This window comes from Gopherus flavomarginatus, chromosome 7 (genome assembly GCF_025201925.1).
Source record: "Gopherus flavomarginatus isolate rGopFla2 chromosome 7, rGopFla2.mat.asm, whole genome shotgun sequence".
Taxonomy (NCBI): domain Eukaryota; kingdom Metazoa; phylum Chordata; order Testudines; family Testudinidae; genus Gopherus; species Gopherus flavomarginatus.
Window position 1 is genome coordinate 21,837,323 of NC_066623.1, and position 17,852 is coordinate 21,855,174.

Consider the following 17,852-nt stretch of genomic DNA (forward strand, 5'->3'; position numbering starts at 1 on the left):
ACAGTGATTTTCAGAGGCATGTCACTCAGACATATCGTTGTGGGTTTTCATAAGGACAGTAATACATGCTTCTCTGGCCCAAGGGTGACTCGCTTGCCAAGTTTCAAGCAATGTATTTTTCCCTAACCTCATTCTGATAAACAAGTGACCCATTTTCACAGAAACTCCTCCCTTCCATCTCCTCAAAAAAATCAGTCCAAGCCAGACACCTGGCATTGAAAATTTCAACCTCGTTTGGCAAAGTCATAAGCAACTGAAAACAGACTCTTATAAAGGAAATATTAACTATAGGCATTACTACAAGTTCAAAGACCGACAAAGGACAGGTATACAACATATAGGCAAAGTGAGCAGAGTGATGATAGACTCCTGGCTTACTAACTACATTGCTTTCTTGTTTTAAATTAATCCCTTCTCTCCTACATCAATTTCCAACCTCAGTTCCAGTGTCCTGAACCTCCCCACCCTCCTATGGAAATGAGCAGACTGCTCCTATGATACACAAATGAAATAGACACATAGAGGATTTCATCAGTTGGTTTGCAGTACAACCAAAGGTGCACATGTAATTCACAAGACCCGCTACACGTCACCAGAAACATCTGCTTCCTTAAATCAAACAGAAAAATGGCCCTGCCTCTGTGGCAGGCAGTGCAGCCAAAGGAGCTGGGAGAGATGCAAAGCTTGTCATGCTGCATAAAGAAACCTCTTTCATTAGACATGAGATCATTGCTTGCTTCTTTGAACCCTGTCTGAGCTACTCAGAGTCTCTTCAGGTGGGACTGCCACACAGCAAGTCTCAGTTCATAAACTGTAGCTGACTGAACCCCATGAGCAGCTCCGGCGGGTGATGCTTTACTCCGGTAGGTACAGAGTTACTAACAAAACAAAAAGAGTGAATGACTTTGAAGTCCTTTTCAGAATCCTGATCTGATGCCTGCAAAGATAGCTCCTCACTGATTCCCAGGGAAGAGCATTCTTGCCATCTGGACAGCCAGGTGTGATATACATATCCCTCCAGTTCCCCTAGAGTCCTCTTCCAAATCATTCCCTGACGTATTGAAGTCAGCAGAGCTCCTTATTTCCAAATGTGGGACATGGTGTCCGGAAAAAGACCTGCAACCAAAGGTCAAATCCTGCGATCCTTAACACAGCAAACCTTCCACTGAAGCCAGAGGGACCAGGACACCAGAAAACTCTTAGTGAAAATCTTAACACGGGAGGCTTTTATTTCTAAGCCTAAAATAGCATTTTCTATAGCCACAGTTCACTAAGCAGCATGTCTAGGATGGATCACTTACTATGGTGCAAGGGAGAGAATACCAGGTGTTTTTACAGGTGCCAAAATGGGAGGAGCCTCCTTCCTACGGAATGACAGGTGGGAGATACAGGAGCTAAAGGTCAGATGCTCACATACTGATGGAGAGGGCCGATAGTGATTCCTTTGGCCACTTACGATTAGGCTTGGTAGGATTCGATTTTTTCAGTAAATGTCAGTAAAGATCTTTTTCACCCTATACACACAAACCCAGGAAAAATATTTTGAGCAATTATAACTGAAATTGGCAAAGTAAGGAAAATGCTGCTTGAAAACTTAGAGTCTGATTTAAGGACACTTACATTGTATAGCTTGACATGTGGTGTTGACAATTTGTGTTTTAACAATTATAAAGCTTGAAGGTTTTGAAATCGTCTCCTGTTATTAAATAATCTACATCTGACTCCTCATAATTTCCCACACTGTGAAAAATTAAATCGAGCAAAATAAAAAATGCCTAAAACCCACCAGTCTGCACAACGGTTACAATTTAAATCAATCAAAATGGGGGGAAATGCTTAAAAATAAACATAGATATTCTCCATGGAAATTATAAACAAATACAAATCCTATTCTGCCAAGCCTACTGAAGAAGAAACTTTGAGGGCCTCCCAGTCAGCCCCCGCCCCCGCCCGCTATAAATATGGTGGGACCGTGATGATAGGGAAAGGTGAAAGTTGGAGAACCCATGGGATGAGTGAAGGGGAGGAACTTGCAAAATTGCAAATGGATACACCTGCTTGCTTGCCTGCTTCCTTCACTTTGCAAACTCGATGCATTGCATGCAACTAGCACCGGCGCATTTCAGCCAGCAGAGGGCAGCCCGAACAGCCCCTTCGCCAGGGACCAAGCCAAGCAAACCCTGCCCAATGTGGCTAATTTCCTCTCTCTCTCTCCTCTTCCTTTTCATCACAATTTTCAGTCCCAGCCCCAGCCCCAGCCCTGCCTGAATGGAACTCCTCCAGCTGCACTGGAAAGAGGCTTCTGCTGACAAACTTGCCTGGGAGGAGGTGAGCGCTAGGTGGGGCTCCCCTCGGCTAGATTCAATAGCTATATGATAACTGGGGTGGGGGGCGAGCAGCTGCTTCTGATGAGCCAGCTCTGTGCGGGTCCTCCTCCCCTTTCTGTGGCCCACACCCCCCTGGAGCTATAAGAAGCGCTTTAGCAGGCATTGGTCTGCATTGCATGACAGCACCCTCCAGAGAAGTCAGCCCTGAGCAGGAGTCAGCCAGCTGCCTCTGTGCGCTGTATCAGAGGGTAGCCGTGTTAGTCTGGATCTGTAAAAGCAGCAAAGAATCCTGTGGCACCTTATAGACTAACAGACGTTTTGTGCGCTGCTTCACACGGCTCTGTTGCTGGGAGGGGAGAGAGACGCCCTGGTTTATTCTCAGGTTCCCTGCTTCTTTTTGTCCCCACCCCTGACTTTAGTATCTGCCTGCTCAAAATTAAGAGCAAAGGCAGGAGCCTGGGGAGAAAATAGTGTGAGACGCAGGAGACACCTTGGCATGAATTAGATGGCAATCACACGGAAAGCTTTCTCCTAGGAAGAAAAGGGAAAAACCCACTCCCATCAAAAAGAGAGGATTGAAAGAGCAGCTTTGTTGAATGAGAAGGACCGAGCAGGATCGGCAGCATGAGCACTAGCAGTAAGTACAGCTCTTCCTTTGCTGTGGGGAAAAAGGGGCTTATGTTGCATGGGGTCTGGCTGAGAGGAATAGAAAGGAAAATGTCACATCAGGGTGGACTATCCCAGTGTGTGTGTGTGGGGGGGGGTTCATCCTTTTTGATGGCCTGCAAGATAAGGAATGATTTTCTTAGGCTTTCTTTGTTATGACTAATGTGCTCAAGTCCCATGTCCACCTCCTTTAAAGACTTTTTGGACAGCAGTGTATGGAATATATTGTCTACATGCAACATGGTTTGAAAGATCTGTGCAGTCACACACACACACACACACTGATGTGTGATAGGCTTGCTTGTGCCACCACCTATGTATAAATAGACATGGATCTAACAGGGTGGGTAGAGTTTGATCAGAATGAAGAGAGATCCAGGAATGATGTCCCTTCCCTTAACCAGGTTAGTGAGTATCTATTATATGTGTGTGAGACACAGACACATGCTACGTATGAATTGCTAAATAAGCAGAGCACAGCTAGCTAATGTGCTGCGTGAGATCATTACAGGCACATACGGCCCGTCTGGATGGCTCCCTATTTTGCAACTTAGATTTCAGAGTCTTGAGGGACTAATTGGTCGTTGCAAGTTATCTATTTTCTCTTCTCTTTTATTGTTTGTTATTATCTAGCTTGTTAGCAGAACTTTGGCCAAGGCCTTTAATAAAGGCATCCAAGTTAGCCAGTACCCAAATCAATCAATGCAAAATACCATCTGAGGGTTGTTCTGCTAGTTTCCCCCCTGATTGATTTTTAGTTCTAAAGGTTATGTGCATGAAGAACTGAACTCCCACTGACAGAGAACAGCAGTTCAATGACTTGTATGCCCCATCACAGTCCTGGGCCTACCAGTCCTGGGTTTCTCAATACCAGGGGGTGGAGTAGCTCCAAGGCAAAGTGCGAGGAAAAATTCCTTGGCAAGCTCCAGCCGACAGAACAGGTGATCCCAGATTTGTTGGATTGTGTCATAGACAAGTAAACTTTCCAGGCTCCCTCTGTGGGAGCCACACCTGGAGCACAGGCTGCCTACATGTTATGGGGGATGCTCACAGAGGAGACAATAGGGATCAAATCCTTCCTCGGACACTGGGTGGATGTACGCACCCTCTGTGTCTTGCTAGTTGATAAACTCCAGGGTTGGTGAATAAATGTCCTGGAGGGATGGGGATTGTACTCTTTTGCTTGCTGGATTTCAGGGATTAGGGTGATCAGATGAAAACACAAAGGGGCTGGATTCAGGCAGGAGAGACTAGGAAGGGATTTTGCCCTGAAAAGATTGTTGACAAATGCATAATAATTCCTCCTGATTATTTGCTTCCAGCTTGGGTGCTGATAATCACTGTTTGTGGAACCAGCATTTCTTAAAGATCCAATTGCGCTACTAAGCTCTCACGTGTACAGAGAGGCCAGTCAAACCCAAATAGCAGAATTCGCCCCTTGGCAACTGGTGAGAGAAATGTGCTATATGAGAGGCAGCATGATCAAGTGACTAGAGCAGGGACCAGGAGCCCAGGAGTATTCCTGATTCTGCTACTGACCTTCTGTGTGACCTTGGGCACATCACCTTGCCATGCCTCAGTTTCCCCATTTGCAGGATGAAGCTGGGATAATGATGCTCTTTGTAAAGTGCTTTGTGATCTTTGGCTGAAAGGGGCTTATATGGTGGTGGTATTCTTTGGCTATTAATTTGATATTATGGTTAATGAAAGTTTGGAAATGTAATTCACTTCTGTCCTCGCCAAAGGACTCTGAGCCCCTGAACTGGGCACAAGAGAGTTCTATGTACCTATTTATTTAGCGCATCCGTTGCCACAGTGCTGCTGCTTCTTATGGTAGCACTGAGAGGTCCCCACCAGGATCAGGCCCCTACTGTGCTGTGCCTGGCGCTGAACACATAGGAAGAGACGATCTCTTTCCCCAAAGAGTCTGCAGTCTGCTATGAACCTCACAACTAATTTATGGCCTAAAAGGCCTGTGTGCCCACAAGTCCGTTATTGGGGTGTGTACAGGGCTGGAAGTTACAGGGATGTGTGGGGAAGAAGATGACAACTCCACTAAATCTATTAGTTTAATAGGTATGAGGAGAGGACAGAAAAGAAGGGACACTCCCCTGGGTAAATGCTTCCTGTCTAAGCTCTGGGGGTGTCAAATACTCCCCTCCCAGGCATGCAGTAATACAGCAAACAATACCACTCCTTAGCTACTGCATAACCCAGCCATGTGGATACTGCCCATTGCCTGAGAGTCTATCAAATTCCACAATCCCGTGGGGGAGAAACAGGAACCTGGCCCTGGTGTCTTCCCTCCCTTCTCAGCTTAGTCCTTAAGACCAGGATGGGCAAACTTTTTTTTTTGCCTGAAGGCCACACTGGGTTTCCAAAATTGTATGGAGGGCTGGTTAGCGGAGGTGCTGCCTCCCCAAAGAGCCAGACATGGCACGGCCCCGCCCCCATCCCATCCCTCCTGCTTCTCTCCCCCGATTGGGGCGGGACTCCTGCCTCATCCAACCCCTGTCCCCTAACCACCCCCCAGAATCCCTGCCCACACCCCACCACCTCATCCAACCCCTCCTCTCATTCCTGACTGTCCCTCCCCCGAGACACCTGCCTCATCCAACCACCCCTTCTCCCTGTCCCCTGACTGCCCCCAGAACCCCATCCAACCCCCACTCTCCTTCCTGACTGCCCCCTGGGAACCCCGCCCCCATTCACACCCCTGCCCACTGACCACCACCCCGAAGTCCCCTGCCCTCTATCCAACCCCCTGCTCCCTGTCCTCTTACCGCGCTACCTGGCGCACCGGTGGCTGGTGGAGTTACAGCCGCGCTGCACAAAGCACCAGGACAGGTAGTCGTGCTGCCCGGCTGGAGCCAGCCACACCACTGCGCAGCACAGAGCACTGGGTCAGGCCCCGGCTCTGCAGCCGTGCTGCCCCAGTAGCTTGCAGCCCCACCGCCCGGTGCACTGCGCTGGCGGCTGAGCGAGTTGAGGCTGTGGGGGAGGGGGAACAGCAGGGGAAGGGCAGGGGCTAGCCTCCCGGGGCAGGAGCTCAGGGGCTGGGCAGGAGGGGCCCGCAGGCTGGATGTGGCCCACAGGCCATAGTTTGCCCACCTCTGTCTCTTTGTGACCCACAATTCTTCTGGCCAAGAGAATTGGAAGGGACTCCATTCAGGAGAGGCTGTCCATTTAGAGACTCCTGGTGCCACTGGCTAGCTGGAGAGATGAGTAATGGGAGGGGAATCCTTCCTAGAGGATGAGTGTCCTGCCTCCTGTCACACTGCAGCTTTTTGCATTTGTTTTCCAGCCTCCGTATTCTCAGTGGTGTTAGTGTTGGGTTCAAGCATGTCCTGGCACCCTGCTCCGAGCACCTGCACCCGTGGGGGAAATGGGTATCCGATCTGACCATGTAGAAGTACCCCCCCCCCCACCAAAGTGTTTCCAGTGCCTGTTGGCCTGAAAGGAAGAGCCAGGATTTGGAGTCAGAGCTGGGTCACTCCCAGAGCAGTGCGTGGACGTGGAACCCAAGTCTTGCACAGGGCAGAGCAGCGCACCCCTAGCCTAGGGAGTCAGAACAGGATCAGGAGCCAAATGAGGTCTTTCTGATGAGGCAGGACACTGTGATCTCTGTAACTCATTGTCCCCCTTTAAAACCATCCTTATAACTCTCCTTTGCCATGAGGCCTACAACAAAATTTGACAATAGTCACGCTGCTGGTGAGCTGAGACCACTGCCTATCATGCTGACCAATATTGTCTTGCGTTTCCTTGTACTCCCCTGTCTGTCAGTATCTATCTATTGTCTTCTACTTAAATTGGAAGCTGTTTGGGGAGGGACTGTCTTTGTTCTGTTTGTACAGCACCTAGCACAGTGTGGTCTGGTCCATGATGGACTCCTAGGTGCTACAGAGAATACAAATAATAACAGATCACTCATGCAGCCCAAATATGGGGCCAGCCCAGAACCTCAGCTGGTGAAAATCAGAGTAGCTCCATTGACTTCAGTGAAACTATGGCAATTTACACCCACTGAGAAAGTGGCCCATGATTTCCTATGACTCCCCCCTCCCTCATTTCTGAACCGTGCATTCTAATAACATTAAGATCCTGCCTGACACCAACAAGAGGCAGGAAATTCAGAGCTGAGGACAGCTGCGCTTTCCCTAACTCATCCTGTTGTGGCCATTGTGGGGGTCTCCAGCGAGTTCAGCACAGGATATTCCATGCTCCGTCCATACATTTGACCTCGGCCACATGGGTGCGTGTCCGCACTAACCACATATAATTGTACACAGACTTTTTGAAATGCCAGTTTTGCCTTGAAATAGAACCTGATTTTTTAGAGGCACTGTACACCCCTCTCTGCCTCCCCAGTCCTACGTCCAAGAGGAAACAGCCTGGCATGAAAAAGCTGCCCTGATATGAAGGACCTGGAGCTCAGTTATGAATGCGCCCTGACTCTGGGGGGGCAGAGAGAGACTGGAGTCAAAGATTGCTGTAATGTGGGAAAGGGGTCTTTGTTCTTTCCTAAGTGGGCTGGGTTCACAGGACACGCAGTAAAGTTCAGAGGGCCGGATCAAAGACTGCGGTGCTAATATTTACATTTGTTCAGCTATTTATACCTCTTACTCTAGCCAGCTCCACTAATTGGTTACAAATGGTTTCATAGGTTATAAATAGGAACATCAATGCCTCTGAGCACTTCTATTGAAGCTGGATCACTTGATGCAAACTGTTGCCAAAAAGGGCTTGATCTGTGCAGCTTCAAAATCTCTACAGATTACTGGCTACAAATGCATTCCTACCTTACAGACAGTCTATGCTTGCTCCCAGGACTATGTGGGCGGAGGGAAGTCGGCAGGAGACTACCACCTGCTCCTGTGGGCAGCCATGCTGGAAAGGCCTCCGCTCTCTGCTGACTGAAGGCCCAAGGTCTAATATTGCTCAACTCTCCAGGGGATTTAGACACCTATTTCCCATTGAAATTAATGGCAGCTGTGTGTCAAAGCTGCCTAAAGGATTTAGACAATCTCAGACAGCTTTCAGTGCCTTAAGTCTGTGCTGTAGGCTTGGTCTCCAAAGCCAGTAGCACCTTGGCCTTTCCAGGCAGAATATGCTTGAGTTAAAATTTTTGAAGCTTGTGTTTCAGGCCAGCTCTCTGGGGCCAAGAGGTAAGATCCTGGTCCCAGAGAGATCACTGGGAGTTCTGTTATTGCCTTCAGTGGAATCAGGGTTTGACCCTTGCAGCTGAATGCAGTAGCACCAGCGGGAAACACACCTTCAGTCTTTCCAGGCTTCCCAACTAAACAGCGGTGAAGGTGTTTACAGCTCAGTCCCCAACCATCTCTGTACCCTGATTACTGAGCCTCAAGTGTATTTCAGGCTGGTGAAGTGGTGGCACTGTGGAGGTGAGAGAACGCAGCATCATATGACATGGAGATGAAAATGTTGCAATGTCATGCTACAGCTTCCTAGTATGAGTGTTTTTGTTCCACTTGTGGCAGCTCTGACTTGAGTAGTTAATTCATGACAAAGCACCATTGTGGCCTGTCTCTATTTTGAACGAAGACCCAAGTGAAAATCCTCCTAGAGGAGATTAAACCCAAGCTAACGTCCATTAGTGCGTATTGAACCCAGCTTGTCCTGCTCTGAACCTGGATCACATCAGATACAGGATCCTGCATGGTTTAGGGGTCAAAGCAAAGATCTAGGAGGGTCTATGCTAGCTGAGCCACTGACTCACAGCATGATCTTGAGCAAATCCTTCAACCTCCTTTTGCCTCAGCCAACCACACTGAGACAGAGCAGTTAAGAGTTGGGGACCTCACTGACACCCGGGTTCTGCCTCTGAGCCAAGCTAATCCAGAGGAACCAAATTGCTGCCCCTTCTTTCCCAAACCCATGAGGACTTAGTTCTATCACACAAGGCAGCACCTCAGGAAACCTCACATGCCATAGGGAAAGGGAAGGTCTTTCAAAGTCCATTGACCTGGCGGATGAATGTGCAGGAGATCGAGAGATGCACCAGGAGAGAGGAAATTCCAAGAAACGGGTGGCATGGGGGAAAGCTGCAAAAGAGGGCATTAAGAAGAGCACCGTGAGTGAATTGCAGGCAGCAAGAGGTGACAGTAATAATGGGAAAGGAGAGAAGAGCTGGAGGCGGATCTATATAGGGCCTTGGAAGTAAAGAACTACCTTTGATCCACACATCTGGTGTCTAGCATCCACACACATACAGAGGACATTCCAGCAGTGAGTTCCATGGTGTGGGCAGGGCCGGCGCTACCATTTAGGTGACCTAGGCAATGGCCTAGGGCGCCAGAATTTTTGGGGGAGCGCTATTTTGCCAGGAGGGGCTGCACGCGGCCCCGGTGGACCTACTGCAGTCATGCCGGCGGATGGTCCACTGCTGGAAAGGCTCCGGTGGAGCTGCCGCAGCCATTTCGGCGGATGATGTGCTGGTCTAAAGGCTCCGGTGGACCTGCCGCAGGCATGCCTGCGGCAGGTCCACCAGAGCCTTTAGACCAGCGGACTGCCTGCTGGCGTCACTGTGGCAACTCCACCGGAGCCTTTCCAGCAGCGGACCATCCGCCGGCATGACTACGGTAGCTCCACCGGGGCCGCGGGGGGCGGCGAAATGGCTGTCTGCCTAGGGCATCAGAAACCCTGGCACCGCTCCTGGGTGTGGGGGTATTGAAACTATGGGCAGTCTACACTGGGGCAGGGAGGAGTGATTCCCAGCTCTCATGGATGTACCCGCACCAGCTCTGCTCTAGCTAGCACCTGCAAATAGCAAGGGAGGTGTGGCAGCGCAAGGTGGCATCCTGGGCTGCCGGGGGGTAGGGGGGAGCGATGCCTGTGCTACCTGGCCACATGCTTTCTTTGGGTGCTAGTTTTGAGCAGAGCTAGCACAGGTACATCCATGTGAGCTGGGAATCGCACTTCCCAGCTCAAATGTAGACATAATCTGTAGTGTCACAGGAGTCTCCACCCACCTCTATTTCCCATTAGTTAAGATGCAACCTAGACTCCTTTCTCACAATCTCCCTGGCAACAAGTAGCCCTCTCGCTCCTGCTTGTGCACATTCCAAAAGAGGTGTCTTTTTGCACATGCTGCCAGCCTAGTCGATGTTGATCCCAGTCAGCTACTGTCTACCCTCATGGTTATGTGCAAATTTCCATTCCGTAAGGTTTCACCGCTCTTCTCAAGCCTCCTTGCAAGCCGTCTTGCATGGCGGGATGCATCTTGGAGGGTGGGGAAAACATAAGACATCTTAACCAGCCTTAAAGGAAAGCCCATGAAAAGCAAGCGGTAAAGTAAATTGCAGCAACTGAATTATTCTGAGTGCCCAACAGGCTCTCACAAAATAAATAGCAAGTTTGCTAATGATAGAGCAGAGATCAGTTTAGCCAGATAATTATATTTGTGATGCCAGCAGGCTGGGCTAATGATAGACTGTCCTCTTATCAATGGGTAGGCAGCGTGGTGCCTGCCATTTCTCTCTGCAATCCAGTGAGGGAGTAGAAACAAGCCCACCAAGTTCATGCTAGAGCCTGCAGTCCTATCATGACGGACCCCCTGATGAAGTGCTTGGAACATCTAATTAGATATTTTTAGACTAACTAAATCAGCACCTCACAAGAGAGGGGGAGAGTGCTGCTGGCAAGGCAGCGAACAAGGCAAGATGTGGGGAGCGGGAGGGGTTGCTTCATGAACAGGTGCAGAGAGTGATGTTGCCAGCCTCACGGGAGGCAGCGTCCTGCTGGAATTCTGGCTGCTACTGCTAATCCATTCCCACCAAGGCAGCATGCGAGCTGCCCCCAGGCAAATTGAAGGCATGGCCAGGGCGGAGGATGCTGCAGCAAGGGGGTGATCTTTGCTTCTAACAATGATAATAACATGGTGAACAAAAGCCAGCCTGTCTGCTTCCACCCTCTCTGCCTTTTGTATTCACCGTTGCACCATAAATCTCTGGAAGTTTTGGGAAGCTTGTAAGTACTGTGATACACAGCTCCACTGGCTGCACATAGCTCTCTGGAGAAGGGCTGTCTGAAGAATAACAGTACAGAACTAATCAAATTTCTCTGGCAGCTCAGGAACTGGGGGCCATTACACTTGCTGGCGTTTCGGGTGTTTGACAGGGTATAGTTCGTACAGGCATTTTCCCTGTCTAGTCTTGCTCACTTAAAAGCTTCATCAATATCAACCATTATGCCATTTGTCATGGGTTGGAAACTGACAAGAAGAGGCAAGGGCCTGTGATTGGAAATGAACAAGCGCTAACTGTAGCTGTTGCTTAATCTGGTGTGTCCTTTCCCTCTCCTCCACCCACCCCAGCTCCCCTCTGAGCCCTAAGCTGCCCTCCTTTTTCTGTTATCCCTATTTTACCCTTCTCCCACTTTTCCAGGCCCATTCTTTTGGTTGGAAAGAATGGGACGGGGCATCCTATGGGCTCGTAGGGAAAAGTCCCACAGTGGAACTGAATATGGGCCCTTACAGAAAAGTCTTACAGAAGTGAATCCAGGCCCTTCTGGAGAAGGCCCACCAGAGATAATAGGGATTAAATGAATAGGATTCTGCAGTACTGACTCTAAGAAGAAATAGGGAATTGGATGCTGTGAAGGTTTTTGAATCGCCCTTATAGAGTTCTGTGGTTCCCTGCTAATAGCTCAGCCCAGGGCAAGAAATGAGGCTCCATAAAATGCTACATCCTTTTGCTTACTTAGGCAAGTGGGACACTTGCCTGAGAAAGAGCTTTAATTTGTTCCATTATCTTTGGAGAAAATCCTTTTCTCTTACTTACACATCCTGCCATGAAGAGCTTACACCAGACAAGATCCAGGACAAGCTTTTCCAAAGAGTATGGTCCTCTGGCCTCGGTCCCAAAGAATGCACCATTATAAACATGCTGGCAGAATCCCTGACTAGGAAAGGCATGTTAGCTGTGCCCTGTGCAGCATTCCTACCATGTGCATTTGCAGTTCTTCTGACTCCGCATTCACTTGGGCTGCGTGATGTAGGGCTAGGAAACCTTTTGGTCATTTTGACCTAGGTCTCAGGACAGACTTCAGAGACAAGGAAAAACTACTAGCCCTTCAAAGGCTTAAAGAGGTTTAAAGGAACCGATTGAGGTTGGTGACTACTTCTTCTCTTTGTTCAGAGGCACTTGTTGGCACATGTCAGTTTTCATTGCTGGAATCTCCTGGACACAGCTGTCTGCAGTGAACTATGGATTCTGAGAAGAGGGGAGAGGGCAGGCTGGGAGGAGGAGTGAGATTGAGTTTCAAGCCCTAGTCAAGGACTTTTTCCCATACTGACACTTTCAACCAGGAGGGCAAGAGGAGGATGGGAAGGGGCAAAATGACACTTGTCTCTGTCCAGTCACCTGTCAGTTAGGAGGCTCTTGTCCAACTCTGATTGCGAGAGGAGCATTGCAATGCAGGCTTTGTCAGCCACCTAGAGCAAAGAGTAGGGTGGGGAGGGCGAGTTTGCCAAGGAAGAGATTTCATTTCCCCCTTCCCCATGTGACTGGAACTCTGCCTTCCAAACATCTGTTCTCAGTGCTCCAGCCTATTCTATGCCATTCGAAATAACAGAATGTACTCCCTCCCCCCCCCACCATAATAATCCTCCAGCCTAAGTAGCCATCGCTATGACTAATGATGGAATTTTTCTGAAGGGCTAGTAGTTTTTCCTTGTCTCTGTGGTGGGCCATGGAGTAATAAACAGACTGTTGTCACCATGCACTATTCAGAATCTAACCAGGGAATGATGAGGTGAGCGTGTGGAGAGCTGAGATGGGCTGGCTCCAGCAGCCCTGCCTGGGAGAGTGGGGAAAATGGCTCAACAGAGACCTCGTGGTATGGTATAGCTGCTGGGCTTCCAGACAGAGAGATGTTAAATGGCGAGTCACCGGCAGGCGCCATCGTTCAGCCTATTTCACTGATGGAGCTCGGACACCCTCTTTTAACTGAGTGCTGGAAAAAAAGCCCAAACCAAAAAAATGAGGTGAAAAAACACAGTTGCAGTTTCTTGACAAAACAAAAGAAAAATTGTCGCTTTGAGTTGGAACGAAATGTTTTGAATGTGGACTCGAAACAACACTGTGAAATGAAATGGCAAATCGAGTCACCCTTTCCTTGAGGAAAGGTCATTCTGGTTTGACCTTTTTGTAATGGTTCCCTTTGACATTTTGAAGATTTTTATATGGGGGCGGGGAGGGAGTGTCAGCTGAAATGCATCAAAATGCCTTTTTCAGCTAATTTACTATTGGCCAAAAAGAAGAACCAATCGCCCATGTCCATTCTTCCCAGACCCTCGGAATACGCCCCTGTCCATCAGAGGCCCCAGGTAAAGCCTGTTAGAAGGCAACGTCTGACGCACTGGTCTCCCCGAGGGCGCTGTGATCAGGTGGGGATCCTGCAGAAGAATTATGCTGCCAGACTGAGCTGTTCTCCAGCAGCTGCTGAGCCTCCGTTGAGCCACTGGGTGATGTGACAGAGCTTTAGTGAAATACTGTTGTTGGTATTCTCTGGAGCTGGGCTTCTCTGTGTAGCCAGTTCCCACCCTCTCCGTTAGGTGAGTCTCTGACCAATTAATCCTCTCCTTCCCCAAAAGCAGAAGACCATGTCTGAGTCCTGCGCCTGCTCCCCGCTGCTGTTGGAGGGGCTTGGATCTTTCTGTGGAGTGCAGTGAGAAGATGGCTAGAAGAACCAGCAGCAACCTCATATACAGACCAGGAAGCATATGTCATCTCAAAGCCTCTTGCACTCAGAGCATGTCCAGGGGGATAGACCAACTTTGTAGTTTAGTTGGAGAGGAGGTCTCCTGTTTGGGGCTTGGACACTCACACTGCAGCTCTTTCATGGAAGGATCACTGAGCTCATAGATTTACAGAGCCGAAGGACAGACAGGACCATTTGATCATTTAGCCTAACTTCCTGTATAACACAGGCCATAGAACTTAAGGACAGTGACCTCTGCATTGCAGTTGGCAGAGAGCATCCTGTCTTCATTTGAAGACATCAGGAGATGGAAATCCACCACTTCTATTTCTAGTTTGTTCCAATAGTTTAAAAAAAAATTAACAGACTTCAAGTGCTCTCAACACTGCTTCTGCCACAGGAACTCCCTGCTAGGCAGTGCTCCAGGTAAGGGTGTCATCTCTTCCCTCCCCTCACGGCAGCTGTTGTCTGCTCTACATTTTCTCTTTCCTAGTATCAAAGCAGCCCCTCAAATGGGAAAGAGCGCAGCCTTCCTTAGTGTCTCCTCCCATGGATTCTATTTGGCCTCTTTCCCCTCTTCAGTCTCTACCAATATGACAACACCCATAGAATTCCAGACTGCTCCCCTTTCTCTCTTTCTAGTATCTCTACGCTGTGGGAGCAGGAGGGAGTGTTGCGTTGTCCTTTCATATTTCGTTACTAGCTATCAGCCTTGGCGTCCTTAGAGAATTATGAAAGTAGGGCAGGGTGATAGGAGTTCTTTTTAGTCACAGGCTATAAATATTCAGGTCACCAAAGTGTCCTCTGAAAGTGACGTGATCTGGTTGGGGCTCTTCTAGAACTGAGCTGGTTTCCAGACGTGCCCAACTTTTGATAATGTGATAGGCTGGAAAAGAACTCCTGCCTGACAGTGACTCTGTGTCATCACATTAGCACATGGTAGGACACCTATCAGGTTATGCATGGTGTAATCCCAACCAGCAACAGTTGAGTCATCCTTTCTGTGGCTAGAAGAGCTTGCAAACACATAGCTAGCAAAGGGAGACAGATGGATTGCAACATGGAGCCTTCTGGCACCATAACAAAGATTTATCAACGTTCCACTAGCTTTAACCAATCAATGGCCTAGAAGGCTATTGTAGGGAGGGTCCCATGCAATCCAGGCACAGAGGTTGCTTTGTCATGCACTTCAGTTGTCCTGCTGGACCCTTTACCTGGTCAGTCATTGAGTAGCTTTATTATTGGGAAGATGGCCAGTTCACTTTGGAATAACAGATTTGAGGAAAGAGTGAGAAACAGAGTGGTGATTTCTATGAAGCTGGCGAGATGCCTTCATGGTCTGTCTCCAGTTTGTTTTGGTCGGCTTAGCAACATAATATTCATTCCTCTCAATGATATTCGGAATCCATGCTTTATCCAAGAAATCTGACTCTTACTTTCTTCTCTTTCATTATGTACTTTGTGCCATCTTCACCCAGTCCTAATACAGCACCCAGCATCCTTGAACTCAGACCTTCCTAAAGTTCTGGTCTTCCCACCTAGACTAGTGTCCCAGTTTAAAAAACAGGGCATCTCCATTTTTATTGGCAGGAGCTTCTGGAGGTCTTTGCTCTGTTCATGGAGTTTGTTCAATGTAGTATGACAACCTCCTTGTCCATCCCCTTGAGTTGTGACCCTGTGGCAATACAGACCATTGCATAAATTATGGATATGTTGTATTTGTAATGCCTACACATCTCCTCACTGAAGCCTGATAGAATGTCTCTGCAGCATGGGCGCACTTGTGTGTTGCACTCCAAAGACTAGCAAGTGGCTGACCAAAGGATTTACTGGGACCACGAAGACAAAGCTGTTCCCTTTGCTTAGGTGCAGAATGCATCCTGTGGAAACTAGACCCAAAGCTAAGTGCGGAGAGGTTCCTTTATTCCTTCCTTGGCTCTGTAGATTAGCAGGACAAGGATTTATGGACTGTTTCCAGTGGTCTCATCAAATAGCCCTTGTTTATGGGGACACTGCTACCAAACATCATACCCTAGCCTATTGCATGTGACTTGCATACATTGCCAAGACCCACCATGTGTCCTGGGGAGGAATGGTGAGAGGGAGATTGCAGTTTAGGACTGGTCAGCTCTTCAGTCTGGCACGGGGGTACGTGAACATATCTGGCCACAGATAAGCAGCTACTGCGGTTAGGGGAATGGCTTGCATGTCAAGCAGAGTGCTTATTTGGGAATGCTGAGTCCCACCTCTCTCTCTAAATGAACTCACTATCACAGGCAGGTCACCTGTCTATACGATTAGGTCTATAGTGAGGTCTGCTAGTGCTGGGCTATATATACCAAACCCCAGATTCCTGAGAATCAAAAGTCAAAAGCTTTTATGGCATTTTTCAAATAGCCAACAGTGGCAAGAGAAAGAGAGAGGGTGCGGGGGGTGGATCCCTAATAAGGAAAGAAAAGGAAACTGGGCTGGGAGGTAATGGAAAGACTTCGGGGAAAGGCATGTGAGTGATTACACTGGGGGAATGCTGTCACATAGTGCTGCTGAGCTGCGTGCCCCTGGGTGACTGGGAACCCTATCAAAAGTCCAGCTCTGATATGTGCTAGCTGACATTGCTCAGGAGAGGCGTCAGGTCACCACCAGCCCAGATGGCTTCTGTTAAAAGCGCTCTCACTGCTCCTGCAAGACAAGTTGTCATTTTAAAAATATCTGACTGAACCTTGCTTGGTCTCTCTTTCCCTGGTGCCCTCTGACTGTCACTCCCTGAGCTGCAGGGGAAATCATTAGGCTAGTGTGAGAGAAACTGTGTTTTCATTTCTCACCCACAAATCCCAGGACGGAGACCCCTCTCTGGCTCCACATACTTACCAGGAGCCAATGAGGCAAGTTCTCTGCACGCAGGTGCAGGGGCAGGCAACCCCTCCACAGACATGGCCGATCCCACATGGAACTCGACTGTTCTTACAGGAGGAATAAGAGCTAAAAGCAAAAACATCCACTAAGTGACCCATATAGAATCTTGGTCTTGTGCAGTAATTCTTTGCAGTTTAGGGTCTCTTGGGTTTCCACTGTCTGCCAGTTTGCACTGGCAGAGCTGCAGGACTCAGCTGTTCTGGGGTTTTGTCAGCTGCTCCGTGCGCTCCTCCACACGTCGATGTTCAGAGGAACATGGCAGAGCAGCCAAGTCCTGCAACTCAGAGGAGGGTTCCTCATCCATTTGCCTGGCAATTTCCATTTTCTCTTGTGTATTTTTAAATAGAATATTCCTTCCTGGTACCCAAGAGAAGTTCCAGAGCCAATTTTGCCGCCTTGCCCTGATGATCTGTGGTTTAGGCAATCTTGCTCTTACTGGTGGAAGATTACCAAGTGCGTCAGTCTCCAAACAGCTGCTACGGCTGAGATGACTTAGCCTGAGATTTTTGGGAATAGGGCATTCAAATCCCTTAGGTGACTTCGAGAATCTCCAGATCCTGTAGGCAGCTAGGGAAGTCCAAGCCTGTTGTGTGTTCTGCATTTTCATTTGGTTTGGTTTATTCCCCCTTCTCTTTGAAATTAACAAACATCTAAATTGGGGTCTCCAATGCAGTGCCTGCAGGGGCATCTAAATGCAGCGACATCCAGAGGCGTTGCTGCTGAGTTTCAGCAGGATTTCGGTGGATGCTCGACTGCCTCCATGCAGGGGTGGCTCTAGACGTTTTCTCCGCCCCAAGCACGGCGGCATGCTGGGGGGGGCACTCTGCCGGTCACCGGTCCCGCGGCTCCGGTGGACCTCCCGCAGTAGTCCCGTGGCTCCACCGGAGCCGTGGGACCAGCGGACCCTCTGCAGGCATGCTGCCGAAGGCTGGCTGCCTGCCTGCCACCCTCCGGTCGACCGGCAGAGCACCCCCCATGGCATGCCGCCCCAAGCATGCACTTGGTGTGCTGGGGCCTGGAGCTGCCCCTGCCTCCATGGTTCTTCATCTGGCACCTGCCAGATGAAAAAGCTTGGGGACCACTGATCTAAACCATGTGCCAAACCAAACCTTCCCCAGTCACAATCCCTCCAGACTCTGTGTAAGCTGGAATCCAGATCTGCACATTGTGGCTGGCAGGGCACAGTGGCACCTGTAACACAGTATCACACGTGGTGTGGCAGTG

The 17,852-nt window shown here is 49.1% G+C and overlaps 1 protein-coding gene across 6 annotated transcripts in view; it reads left to right on the forward strand.

The window, feature by feature from the left end:
• The first annotated feature begins 2,697 nt into the window (after positions 1–2,697).
• The window catches only part of ABLIM3 (actin binding LIM protein family member 3), a 113,010-nt gene continuing 97,855 nt past the window's right edge, over positions 2,698–17,852 (forward strand). For all 6 annotated transcript variants that reach the window (XM_050962662.1, XM_050962658.1, XM_050962659.1 and 3 more), the window contains exon 1: positions 2,698–2,964. In XM_050962662.1, the coding sequence (XP_050818619.1) occupies positions 2,952–2,964 (13 nt within the window). In that variant the 5' untranslated portion in view covers positions 2,698–2,951. The remainder of the gene's footprint in view (positions 2,965–17,852) is intronic.